The sequence below is a fragment of the Salvia hispanica genome, chromosome 5, assembly GCF_023119035.1.
Source record: "Salvia hispanica cultivar TCC Black 2014 chromosome 5, UniMelb_Shisp_WGS_1.0, whole genome shotgun sequence".
NCBI classification, from domain to species: domain Eukaryota; kingdom Viridiplantae; phylum Streptophyta; class Magnoliopsida; order Lamiales; family Lamiaceae; genus Salvia; species Salvia hispanica.
In genome coordinates this window covers 32,124-44,628 of record NC_062969.1, presented here as the reverse complement: position 1 = coordinate 44,628, position 12,505 = coordinate 32,124, and the positions used below count along the sequence as shown (strand labels likewise).

General features: G+C 41.4%; 3 protein-coding genes across 6 annotated transcripts in view; 2 read left to right on the top strand and 1 right to left on the bottom strand.

The window, feature by feature from the left end:
* Positions 1–2,805: 2,805 nt before the first annotated feature.
* Positions 2,806–3,766, top strand: LOC125188548 (chlorophyll a-b binding protein of LHCII type 1). The gene has a single exon (XM_048085479.1). The coding sequence runs from the start codon at positions 2,869–2,871 to the stop codon at positions 3,661–3,663; it is 795 nt and encodes a 264-aa protein (XP_047941436.1). The 5' UTR covers positions 2,806–2,868; the 3' UTR covers positions 3,664–3,766.
* A 652-nt stretch (positions 3,767–4,418) lies between these two features.
* LOC125189102 (probable starch synthase 4, chloroplastic/amyloplastic) lies at positions 4,419–10,997 on the bottom strand. Of its 4 annotated transcripts, XM_048086301.1 has the most exons (17): positions 10,779–10,996; positions 10,366–10,529; positions 10,157–10,254; positions 9,673–9,754; positions 8,414–9,473; positions 8,279–8,330; positions 7,463–7,585; positions 7,315–7,390; positions 7,038–7,222; positions 6,765–6,959; positions 6,451–6,522; positions 6,082–6,291; positions 5,691–5,816; positions 5,326–5,475; positions 5,190–5,251; positions 5,036–5,111; positions 4,419–4,928 (listed from the first exon to the last, which is right to left on the bottom strand). In XM_048086301.1, the coding sequence occupies exons 1-17, from the start codon at positions 10,916–10,918 to the stop codon at positions 4,758–4,760; spliced, it is 3,042 nt and encodes a 1,013-aa protein (XP_047942258.1). In that variant the 5' UTR covers positions 10,919–10,996; the 3' UTR covers positions 4,419–4,757. The 4 variants fall into 4 exon arrangements, with proteins under 4 accessions (XP_047942258.1, XP_047942257.1, XP_047942260.1 ...); XM_048086300.1 differs by having other exon boundaries at positions 10,157–10,529; positions 10,779–10,997; XM_048086303.1 differs by lacking the exons at positions 10,366–10,529; positions 10,779–10,996 and adding an exon at positions 9,938–9,982 and having other exon boundaries at positions 10,251–10,320.
* A 117-nt stretch (positions 10,998–11,114) lies between these two features.
* The window catches only part of LOC125188052, a 3,143-nt gene continuing 1,752 nt past the window's right edge, over positions 11,115–12,505 (top strand). Inside the window, exons 1-4 of the mRNA XM_048084790.1 lie at positions 11,115–11,268; positions 11,408–11,631; positions 11,747–11,886; positions 12,395–12,499. Coding sequence (XP_047940747.1) covers positions 11,451–11,631; positions 11,747–11,886; positions 12,395–12,499 — 426 coding nt within the window. The 5' untranslated portion in view covers positions 11,115–11,268; positions 11,408–11,450. The remainder of the gene's footprint in view (positions 11,269–11,407; positions 11,632–11,746; positions 11,887–12,394; positions 12,500–12,505) is intronic.

Genomic DNA, 12,505 nt, shown 5'->3' with positions numbered 1-12,505 from the left:
GCCAATCATTTATACACGTGGACGAATAATAAGCTGCCATGTGGCAAAAAATAAATAAAAAAAGGTAAAAAAATACGGCCAGCAATATGTAATACTGTATACAATTTTTCTTGGCCAGTAATATCCAACTCGCTAAGGGTTTATAATATTGTTGTGTAGCGTTTATAATATTGCTGTATATGTAGTGTCACGGTGTCATTCTAAGAGATGTTGTCATTTTAACACAAATCTATATATACATACATAAGTATTTAAAATTTAGTATCTTGAGGAGTTATAAACACAAACCTAACCACAAGAAGCTAACTAGAGCATGCGCCACGCAGCCCATTTGCCATGTTCTGAGTGGACAAGACGGGATTGAGGCATCAAGCCACGTTGCAAGGGTTCTGTCCCTAGTCCCCTGTTCGTTCCTTGAGCGAGTGATGTAGGGGAATGTCCCTCCACGCGCTCTACATACACCTCTTCCATCAATGGATTATCAACGTGAAGGCCACTCACAAACCTATGGCTTCATTGTTAGTAATTAGAGTGTCCACTATAGTTGGCCGGACCAAGCCACAAAGTGTGGCCAGGCCACAAAATCGTGGCCGGGCCACCAACGCCCATCTTTTCCACTATAGTGGACATGCCCAAGCCTACAATCATTTATTTTTTCCATTTTGTTTATATTTTAATTTTACTACAATAAAAATTGTTAGACTATAATAATTAAATAAAATGCATAATTTAATGAAAACTAAATCGAAAATCAAATCTTCGTTGTATTATAGAACGGGGTAAAATTATACAATGAAAATTGTTTTAAAACACTCAAACAAAAACGTCCCGGCCTCACTAAAAGGTCGTAGTACACCCCTCTTGAGTGGGTCGGGACTTCTCATACAAGGCCGAGTGTCCGGATTTGCTTATCATCTCGCCTTCGGGTGTTGCTCAACCCCGCTCGGGCCGGCCCGGGCGGAGGCCGCGGCCCGGGCGGCAATTTGTTGGGGGGGCGGCGGGGGAGGCGGATCTAGCGGCTCCGGATTCGGATCGGGGACCCGGTGGGGGGCCGACGGGATAGTGACGATGGGGGCTCCTCCAACCCATCGTTGAGGTCGAAGGTCTGAACCGCCCGGCACTCGTTGTAGTTGCCGGCCCCCCGTCTTTGACGCCTCGGCCCGGGAAACCCGGGGGTTCTTGCGGAGGCTCACATTTGGGGGTCCCCCGAAAGGGGTCACTCCCAGGAGAACCTTCGCTCCCTTGCCATTGAACAACCCCATCGACGATTTTACGTCGGCTCGCGTGCCACTCTCGGGCCGGCGCATTTGGTTCCGTATATACCAATGAACCCGAAGAGGCGTAGTTATCCCGCGAACCTTGGATCGGGCCGGGTGTACGGCGCGCCTCCAGGTTTGAATTCATTGTACCACCGACTTTCGCGAAGCATAAGTGGGCCCCGATCCGTGCAACTATGGCATCTCGTCACCGCGTCCCATGACCTAGCAAAGATGGACTCTTGTCGTAGCAAAACCCTCGTCGACCACCACCGCCATCCCCTTTCCGCGACCACGCGCCACCTTTGCGCTGCTTGCCGCCGCCCCGTCGCGCCGATACTGCGCCCTGCAACCTTCTCCCTTGCCCTACACGACGGCCCGTCGGGTCTCGAGCGACTTATCAATTGTTCGATGGATCAATGTATTCATCAGCGAGATTGATTCTTTCGGAGATGGAGGATTGGTTGGGACGGGAAGTTTATCGTGTCCATTTTGTGGTAGTCGCCGCCGTTGGGTCACCCGCTATCTCTCGAAAAGCGGGACTAACCCGATTTTGGGGTGTTTGTTCCCCACGGCCGGCGATGGCGGACTCACATCCGGGATGGAGGAGGGGGGGACTCATCTTCCTGTTGGGGAGGTGGAAAGCCCCCCGTCCCAAATCTCCATAGCCGGATCTTTCCCCCTTGATTTCACAAAAATTAAAATTGAAGGGAATGGGGTAAATTGTGGGGAAGAGAAAAGTAAAAATAAGAGTTGAATTTTAGGTATATATAGAAATATTTTGAAAAAAAATAAAAATAAAAAAATTTAGAAATTAGGAGCCTGGCCGTGGCGCTCAAAAGGACGCTGCTCCGCCCAAGCCCGTGGCGGGCCCCGCGGGGCGCTTTTCGTGCCCCCCATCAGTCACTATGGGATCGCGGCTCTCCTACGTTTGGGTTCTTAGTATTCGACTACTTTATTTCCCTCCGTCCGGATAAGATAAACATCGCCTGGTTTTAGGAAGTTTTCTAAAGATTTAATGGAGAGAGAGAATGGAGTGTAAATATTAAAGTAAGGAGTAGCATTTTTTAATTCAAAAAATTAAAAAACGTAGCAAAATTTTGGGTAATTTCTTTTTGTTAATGTTTTCAAGTTGCGAGTAAATTTAATTTAAATATTGTTTTCGACAAAAATCTTGTGGAGGAAGCTGCGAGACGTCACCTTAAGCTAACAAAGCATGAAATATTTCCATTAATCAATTGCTACATCGGATAATAACCTTTAGAATGGACCAACCCAACCTCCCAACCTTAACCAAAACTATATCTTACTATCTGAAAGCTCATCTTTCCAAATCTCAACCAATCAACGCCTCTATTTCATATTTTGCTGAGTCATAAATATCCACCTCTCATATATGCTCACTCAAACAAAAAATCTAAATTCCCTCACAAAAACTCATGGTCCAAAACCAACAGAATCTTAAAACCCAATGAAAACACAGATAGAGATATCAACAAGATAAGAACTCCCACCTCATCCCACCTATAAGTTTAATCCCAACCGCCACCTCACTTCCCATCCTCAAACAATCACCCTCAATAACATCAAACAACACATTTCTCACTCAGCAATGGCCGCCTCCACAATGGCTCTCTCCTCCCCATCCTTCGCCGGTCAGGCGGTCAAGACCACCCCCCAGCTCTCCGCCAGCAACGGCGGCCGCGTCTCCATGCGCAAGCCCGCCACCAAGTCCGTCTCCTCCGGCAGCCCCTGGTACGGCCCCGACCGCGTCAAATACCTCGGCCCCTTCTCCGGCGAGGCCCCCAGCTACCTCACCGGCGAGTTCCCCGGCGACTACGGCTGGGACACCGCCGGCCTCTCCGCCGACCCCGAGACCTTCGCCAAGAACAGGGAGCTCGAGGTCATCCACTCCCGGTGGGCCATGCTCGGCGCCCTCGGCTGCGTCTTCCCCGAGCTCCTCTCCCGCAACGGGGTCAAGTTCGGGGAAGCCGTGTGGTTCAAGGCCGGCGCCCAGATCTTCAGCGAGGGCGGCCTCGACTACCTGGGAAACCCGAGCCTGGTCCACGCGCAGAGCATCCTGGCCATCTGGGCTTCCCAGGTGGTCCTCATGGGCGCCGTCGAGGGGTACCGCATTGCCGGTGGGCCCCTCGGGGAGGTCACTGACCCCATCTACCCTGGTGGGAGCTTTGACCCCCTGGGCTTGGCGGATGACCCTGAGGCCTTCGCCGAGCTCAAGGTCAAGGAGCTCAAGAACGGGAGGCTCGCCATGTTTTCCATGTTCGGATTCTTTGTTCAGGCCATCGTCACCGGAAAGGGACCCTTGGAGAACCTTGCCGACCACCTTGCTGACCCGGTTAACAACAACGCTTGGGCCTTTGCCACCAACTTTGTTCCCGGAAAGTGAGGAGAGGATTGAGGGTTCGAGATTGAGTTTGTTGCTTTAGTTTGGTCACTTGTAAAGTTTCATGTGGATTGTTGGAATATAAATGCCATATCTTGAGGTTCAATGTTTTTTTGTCAATTGAAATTCTTGAAATTGAATTCCTCCAAATTAATTTTGTTACATGAGAAAAATGTTACTACTAAGATTTATTGGGTATTGTTACTAGATTAAATATTCTTATCTTCAAACGACATTCATTATAATCAATTTTATGTAATTCATCAAACATATTTTGTGAAATTTGACAGAAAATGGCACAATGAAAGTTACTATTTGTAAGTAAAAAAAATCACAAATATTAAGGTGTAGTATTATTTATTTTTTAAAGTTTCATTTTTTAATCGATATTAATTACTACTAATATTTATTAGGATGCATTTAATCAAAAGAATGAATATAAAAACACTAAAAATTACTCCCTTTGTTCCAAATAATTTGTCTCACCAGACATGAGTTTTAAGAAATGTAATGAAAAGTGAGTTGAAAAATTTAGTGGAATGTGGGTCATACTTTTATATATTAGTTTTATAATAAAATATGTGTAGAAATGAGTTAGTGGAACATAGAGTCCACTACCAAAAAATATTAAAAAGTGAAATGAGACAAATTATATTGGACGAACCAAAATGGGAAAATGGGACAAAATATCTGGGACATAAGGGAATAACAAATAATCCGAACTAATTCTAAATAGTCTTAATATGTAAGAAAAATCGTTAAGAAAAATCGTTTTATTTCCGATAAACCCTATTCAATACCTAGTTCTATATTAGTAGAATATAGTACTACTTCAACTGTAAGGGCTTAGAAGTGTATTATGTGTATATATATGTACAAGTAAAAATATATTGGTGCTAATCAAGAGTATAAATGAAAGAATTGGAGCTGAGTAGCCTTCATGTGGCGGAGGTGAGCACGAACGCCGCCCTCTGGATCAGCTCCACAATCACACAGCTACACAAGTAACACGAACATCGACATTTGTGGCTTAACTTTCACGAGCTCATCCACTCTACCAATATACAAGCGTAGACGACCTCAATGGCGGCCTTGTATCAGTCTCTGCTCCTCGCTCTGGCGATAGACATGTGATAAAGTTCTTCATACAACGGTGCTGAAGAGTCCCAACTGAAATCCAAGCTCATCACCTTTTGTACAAGCTGTTTCCAACTATCAGCATCGTTCATATAATGGTTAAATGCCCGTTTCAATGCATTGCTGAAACCCTGTATACATTAAACAAAAAAACAACAGATGTTGGTTATGAAAATGCACTCTTTAGAGAAATATATACTCCTATTCATAAATCATCTCATTTACAATTCTGAGTTACCTTCTCGTTAGCTTTCAAGAATGTATATCCATTTCTGTGATGTGCAGGTATGGCATCGTCGTCAAAATCGAAAACACTGCAATTTGATTTACAACCGTGACTATATGAACCGAGTCCAGTGTGATTCAAAAAGTCATATGCATATGATTTTAACCTGTCATTGAGTCCTCCAGTCTTCCTTACGATGGGAACTGACCCGTATCTCATAGCAATCATCTGTACATGTGAGATTTCAATTAAGATACAATTGTGCGTAGCCTGAAGATTATGATGCCACGTGTACAGGATACCTGAGTAAGGCCACAAGGCTCGAAGATGGATGGGATGATCAACATGTCTGAGGCAGCATAGATCAAGTGTGAAAGAGCCTCGTCATATTTCAGTATCAATCGAGCATGTTCATGAGTCTTAAAATGATCACAGATTTCTTCAAACTCCCTCTGTCAAATGAGAACGGCCATTATCAGTATGGGTTAAGTCAAGAACATTCCACCTCTGAAGCCACACAGCTAACATCGTCATTTTCACCTCCAATAAACTCAATGAACAGAATATAAGCACAATACAGTAATAAATGGAAAGCTTTAAATATCACAATGTAATGAGAGACACCAACTTCTCAAAATAATTTTGAAATTGAGAAACCCGAACTTACCTGAATCTCAGGCACTGGACTTGAACCAAGAAGAACGAACTGACCACCTAACTCCAATGTCCGGTATATTGCATGCTTTATAAGATGTACACCCTTTTGAGGTACCAATCTAGTTATGCAAGCAACCTGCACATGACATTTTATATCACAAGAAAGCAGTATCCCAGCAGGTGAGTAAGACATTAGGTAGGATCAACCAAAAATCTAATTAGGCCAATACATAAACAACATTTGATTACATTAGCACTAGTAATGAAACTTAAACAAGGAGAAGCTCAGAACAGTTCCCATGGTAATTAATGGTATGAGTTGCGAACTGTGAGTTTTGAGCAGTTATCGGGCCCCGGCAAAGGCTCAGAACAGATTGTCATCAATTTCAAACTTTACTTACCAATGGCTGCCTGCTGTTGGCTGATGACAATTTTAGATATCTCCTTAAAGCTTCTTTGTTTTCTGCTTTGCCATCAATGTCATTGGAATGATACTGAACCTTCAAAAAGGGGTCAGTTGCTGGATTCCATGCATCAGTATCAATTCCATTTAAAATTCCAACAAACTTCTTTGAATATGTATTTATTGTGTCCTGCAGGCCTCGCCCACCCTGAACATCATGAGAAGAAGATAGGATAAAAAAATCTGTTAGCTCAACTAATCATCCATAGTTGCTTAGACAATGATACATAAGAAATGAGCTGCAGAATGCAAAAGAAAGAGATTGGGAATACAAGTACAGCTGGTGCGAAAGCATAATTATTCATACCTCTGAACCCCGCACCTCTTGGGCATAGGTTGGTGAAACTGTTGTCACAATATTAGAGAACACCACAGCACCCTGTTAAGCAACAAGGACATGCCAAATGAAAGAACAATAGAAACCATGAAGCTGAAACTGGTCTAAATATGTCATGATGAAAATGAAGAGTCAACGTTTAATCACTAACCTACTACAAACCAATTACTATAAGTATATAAAGAGGTTCTCTGCCACAGAACGATGTCTCTCTTAACAGTGCAGGCCTAAAAAGCTTTTTACTCTTGGGTGGTAATCATGGTACACAGGGGAGATCTTGTTACCTTAACGGGGTTGACTCTGTCATTTGCAGAGTGATCTTGCATCCTATCAGGTCTGTTGAGTTGGCGAACATTAAGACCACAAGATGCTAGCTCAGAAGCTGGAGCTGATCCTTGATACTCAAAATTGTGACATGTAAAACATATTCTAGCTGAATCCAATCCTTTTGGCACGTATAGATCCCAATAAAGGGGTGCCTGCCACATTTAACAAGGAAAATGTAAAAAAGAATGCCAGGGAGGCACAGAAGAAAGGTTAAAATTTAGTATTCATACAACGAAAGCTGTTTGCCAATCATGACTATGGATTATGTCCGGTTTCTTCCCAGCTTGATGAATTAACTCAAGTGCTGCCCTGCTAAAGTATGAAAACCTCCTAAAATCGTCACTCTCTCCATAAAATTGATTCCTCCAGAAGAATTTACTTGGATGAAGAGGTTCGATGAAATAAACAGGAAGCCCTAGATATGGTCAAAATTACAGCCAACTAAAGTATTAGGACACAACAAAGAAGCAAAAATATTTTCACTTTGGAACAGAAATAATTCTAGACCTTCAACAGTGCCAACCCAGATTTTGTTTTTGAACAGTTGACGATCAAAATATGACTCCACAGGCATATCCAAAACCTGCATCAAATGAAGATCCAGGTTAGAGAGTATTATTAAAATAAAAGAGCACATCCATCAAACGCCATTTACCTTTAAATCCTGTATGGTCTCATACTGCATGCAATCATATTTTGGTAGAACAATTTCCACAAGGTGCCCCTTCCTCTGAAGCGCTTTACTAAGACCAGTCACTACATCTCCCAATCCACCCACCTTACATACATTTTAGCAGATAAGAAAGAAACAAAATGTGCATACAAAGCAAACATAAAACAAGAACAAATGGTACTTAAACACGCCAACAGTTTACACGATGTGCAAAATACTTGTGGAGATTTAGAAAATAGAATTGCTTGCTTTCATGCAAGACCTAGATGAATACTAAGACTATTAGAAATGGGCCACTCACCCCTTAAAAGGCCTCATAAGGGGGAGGGTTATCCACACTTATATAGAGAAGCTAGGATCATCACCAAGTCGATGTGGGACAGAATTTAGAGAATTTAACACGCCCCCTCACGTGTGGGCCGGAATGACACATCGGACTTCCATCACGTGGGTAGGCAAGAGAAGAGATAAAGAGATATAATCCATCATCGACTTGGGCCCGCTCTGATACCATATTAGAAATGGGCCACTCACCCTTTAAGAGGCCTCATAAGGGGGATTATCCACACTTATATAGAGAAGCTAGGATCATCACCAAGTCGATGTGGGACAGAATTTAGAGAATTTAACAAAGACGAACTTAACCTCTGGATTACTCAAACTTCCTTACATTATATTCATCAATATATATGCAACTTACATTCTAAGAGTTTATACTCAGAACAGACAACCATAGATGTTCATATAGACATTTGCAACATAAAAGCAGTACCCTCCAGAAGTTTATAACAAGCACACCTTAGCCACAGGTGCCATCTCTGCCGCAATATGTATGATATGTAACCTTTCACTATACAATGACAACAAATTTGAGTCAATATGTGTCAGATCATGTATGAAAAAACATTTTGAATCGTTGCCTTTTATGCTCACCCTGTCGTTGGTGACGTTAATCTGAGAAAAGTCAAAATAATTTCCCTCTCACTCTTTCCTTGCATTGACATATAAGAATCAGATACGCTCCTCTCCCTCTTCCATATCATTTCTCTTAACAACTTCACTTGATCCACTGAAATCTTCTTTTCAAGAAACCATCCATCCACCAAAAGCAATAAATTAGACCAAAACTCAGAAGGCCTGTCATGCACAGATCCATATTCTTGCCTTTTCTTGCTTTCTTCTTTCAATGCATTCAGTGTGTCCTGGAACTCCTTCATAGAATCTTGACACGATTTAATATAGTAATGTGTCGCTTCATCAGAATTTTGTAGGCGGTTATCCAATAGTTCTATATTTTGCTGCATTAGTTCAGTATGTTGCTGCATTTTCTCTGATGACAGTTTATAGTCGCTGGTCTTACTGATAGATTCTTCAAGATAATCAACCTTCTTAAGGAGTTCTTGGTTTAGCTTCAGTGCTTCAATCGCTTGTTCTGCCTGCTCTGTTGCCTTATCTAAGAGTGTCTGTATATCCTCTACTTTCTCATATAAACTCTTGCGTTCAGATTTCAAGCTAGAGATTTTTGAAACATCTTGTTGAGAAGCAGAAAGTTTATACTCCAACTCTTTGAAGGAGGACTGTAACAATGACCGTTCTTCCTCCAATGTTTGAACACGCTGCTCAGTTCCCGTAATATGACTAAGCTCTGCCTTAAGAGCCTGTAGCTCATCATGCAAGACCATATTCTCTGACCTTAATGAATCTAATTCCTGGCTAAAAGAACTGACAATGTCCAATTGCGAAGAAGAAACAACATTATTCAAGTCCTGTTCAAGTTCCTCTCTGCTTGATAATTCAATTCGCAACTTCTCCAACTGGTCTTCAAGGAGTTCTACGTGTATCTTCTCTTCTGTAGCCACTTTCAGACGTGCAACCGTTTCAGCCAGTTTCATCTCCAAAGTGTTAATTTCTCCCTGCAATGACTTTTTTTCGCTGAGAAATTTCTCAAGATCCTCAAGAGCACGTATACGAGCCTCATTAAGAAGATTTATATCTGTAATGCAATAAGCAGCAGATACAAAAAGTTCAGCTAGCAGAAAAGCAAGACTACATTTTTAGAGATAAAATGTTGAGCTCTCATGAATCACTTCCACATTCCGTGTATAACAACTCTTCCTGCGATTCTACCATCAAAGATGGTGCAAGTAAGAGACCACACTAATATAAATGGATCAAGTTGAGCAATGACTTACTCCTTTCAGCACTTCGTATCATTCTAATTAAATCTTGAAGATGAATACTTGAGCGTTGCCGTCCTCCATTTCTAGTGGTGGACTGTTTCAAAGATATGATCATCAAATGCTTACTCTATCAAAATAACAAACTAGAGAAAAGAAACTGTTGATTTCAAACCCCTTAACAATTATCAAAACCGACATGATTGGCAAGAGTTACCTATAAATGTCCTAATACGTTGGAAATTGATAAGATATACAAAATCATGCAATTGACGTGCACCTGAGTTCATTTCAGTGAGAAATTGTAGCCATGAACCCCGTGATACTACCTAAACAGCAACATGTAAGAAAGCACATCTCATGTTTCAAAAGTAACATTTTGAAAATATATTACGTTTAGCTATGTGATCAGAAACTTTTTGCTCTCCCATAAATATGTGTACGAAACTGAAATATCATAAAAAAAGGCCAAATGAAGAATGAACCCGGGGGTACATACTGGAATGTCATTTGACAGAAAAGAACTGCTCGTGTTTTCATCGTTTAGGTGCACTGATCCCTCTGAATAGCCAACAGTGTCACTGTGCAAAGACCTAACTTCATGTGGTTGAGAAGAACTGATGTAACCCTCTCCTTCCAAGTATTCATATTCTATTACAGGAACATTATTCTTGGAATCTGTTTCTTGATCCGAACCTGAATTGCTACCTTTGGGCAAGCTGCTGCCAATATTCGTCTCAAAACTTGTATTTATTGGTAAAGCGTCGCCTTTTCGCGTGTGGCTTGTATCAGTTTTGCTACCATCAATTGGCTTAAAACCTGTATTTGTTGGGAGATTGATTTTCTTTGCTTGTTGTCTCTTATTTCGCAAACTGCAGAAGAGGCATCCAATATACATCAATGGCATCATGATTCATGATAGCTAGAGTATGCAAGCAACAAACAAATTGAGCTGGTCAAATTTCTCAATTGCAGTTGTAATCATAACTCCGTTTATCACAATTTGAAAATATTTAATTGTAGCCACCTTTAACAAAAATAACTCTTGCCAGATAAAGAGTAATCATGTAAAAACAGTGTGATTAGTAATCAAGCAAAAATTCCAAAACGAAAAAGGAAACCTGAAGTGACGCTGGCTCATTTTACAAGACGTTGGGTACCAGCGCTGCCAAGAGGAAGAGAAGAGTCTGACTCGAGGAGACTTGAGTCCGGCGCCAACCAATTCGCGTCGGAGAAAGCACGTCGACGGCGCCGACTCCATCAATTTGTGAGGCGATCACCGCTGTGAGAGAAAATAAACGGTTGTTTAGAACCAACGACTGCTTAGCTTTAATTTGGAGCTTCGCTTTTGTCTTCTTCCTCATCTCGCACTTTTTAAGTACAAATGCGGCGATACTTATTTTATTCCTCTTATATTTATCGATAATTATATTATCTGTTAAAAATTTATATTTTAGTCCTAAATTCAGCTCGAGTTAGGGCAAAATAGGAAGTATGGAGCTTGAGTAATATTGGGGCGTCCCCTCCCTCTCCCCGGCGCCGACTCTCTCGCCGCCGCATGCCGCTCTGAATCCGATCTCTTTCGAGACATTTACGATACACAATTATTAGGTAAATTCTTCCGTTCTTTTGAATCGTAAAGAAATTAGATACTGTTATTGAAATCATAGATGATTACAATGTTCCTTCAGAAACCTCTAGTTTGTTTGATTTTGGTAAATTGTTGATCTGTTGATAATTTATACCACAGGGGTGATTTGTTGTTGCAGCTGCGATACAGCATAATTCTCGCGATGGAGAACGGAAGCAGTTGTTTCTTTTCCAATGTAGGATTGCTAAAGTTTGCGATTTTGCTGATAATTGGCGCTTCTACCTTGCTTTTGTTCCGGATTTTGTATGTTATATACCGAAGCAGCAAACAATTACACAATAGACCTCCAGGACCTCTGAGTACCTTGATAGTTCTAGGTTCAGGTAGCAAATTCTTCCATTTCTTGTCTTGATTTCCATATGGCAGGACGCATAGGTGTAATTGTGGTGTTTTATTCAGAGTCTGGTTTTGATTTTGACCCTTTTGATCCTAATCCAGGTGGTCACACTGCAGAGATGCTAAACCTGTTAGCTGTTATGCAGATGGAGAGATTTAAACCTAGATACTATATCGCTGCTGCCACTGATAACATGAGCCTTCAGAAAGCTCGTGTGATGGAGGACACCTTGAAGAACAAGGTAAAATGACCTTTAGCTACTCTCATAGTATATGATATTCTTCCTATTATATTATGATTATGCTGCTATTTGTACCTTAGTTTACATGTAAATGAAACCTCAGTCAGATTTTGAGATTGAAATTATGCTTATTTTTTCCTATGTAATATGTGGGTAGAAATGTGGACATGGTTTGTACTTGACTTTGGAATAGAACTGTGATGTTGTGAGATACATGGGATATAGTATATGAACAATTGGACATGTAAAGGGGGCATTTACTTTGACCGGTATGATAGATTAATAAAACAGAGATTGAATATTTGAAAGATAAGATGCAAAACAAGCTCAATTACTCAAAAGTAAATGGCCGTTTGCTTAGATGGATTGATTAAATTTGAGCTTGTTTTGGGTTGGATGGTCATTGAGGAACATGTGGGCAGAAAGTAAGTTGTTGGGTTTTGATGGAGTACTACTTTTGCTCCTTATTTCTCCTATTAAATGCTCTGACATATATTTGATGTGCTAGGCAGAAGCTGAGACAGTAGGCACTTCAGATTTTATGCAAATTTACCGAAGTCGCGAGGTTGGCCAGTCTTACATAACTTCAGTTGGCACAACTTTAGCTGCTTTAGCCCAT

Excerpts from the sequence above, each read along its gene's own strand:
- LOC125189102 (XM_048086300.1), bottom strand. The coding sequence starts at position 10,918 with ATGGAGTCGGCGCCGTCGACGTGCTTTCTCCGACGCGAATTGGTTGGC. Across the intron at positions 8,331-8,413 it reads TTAACGTCACCAACGACAGG|TGAAAGGTTACATATCATAC; the intron begins GTGAGCATAAAA and ends GTCATTGTATAG. Across the intron at positions 5,112-5,189 it reads ACTGGAGGACTCAATGACAG|TGTTTTCGATTTTGACGACG; the intron begins GTTAAAATCATA and ends ATCAAATTGCAG.
- LOC125188548 (XM_048085479.1), top strand. The coding sequence starts at position 2,869 with ATGGCCGCCTCCACAATGGCTCTCTCCTCCCCATCCTTCGCCGGTCAG.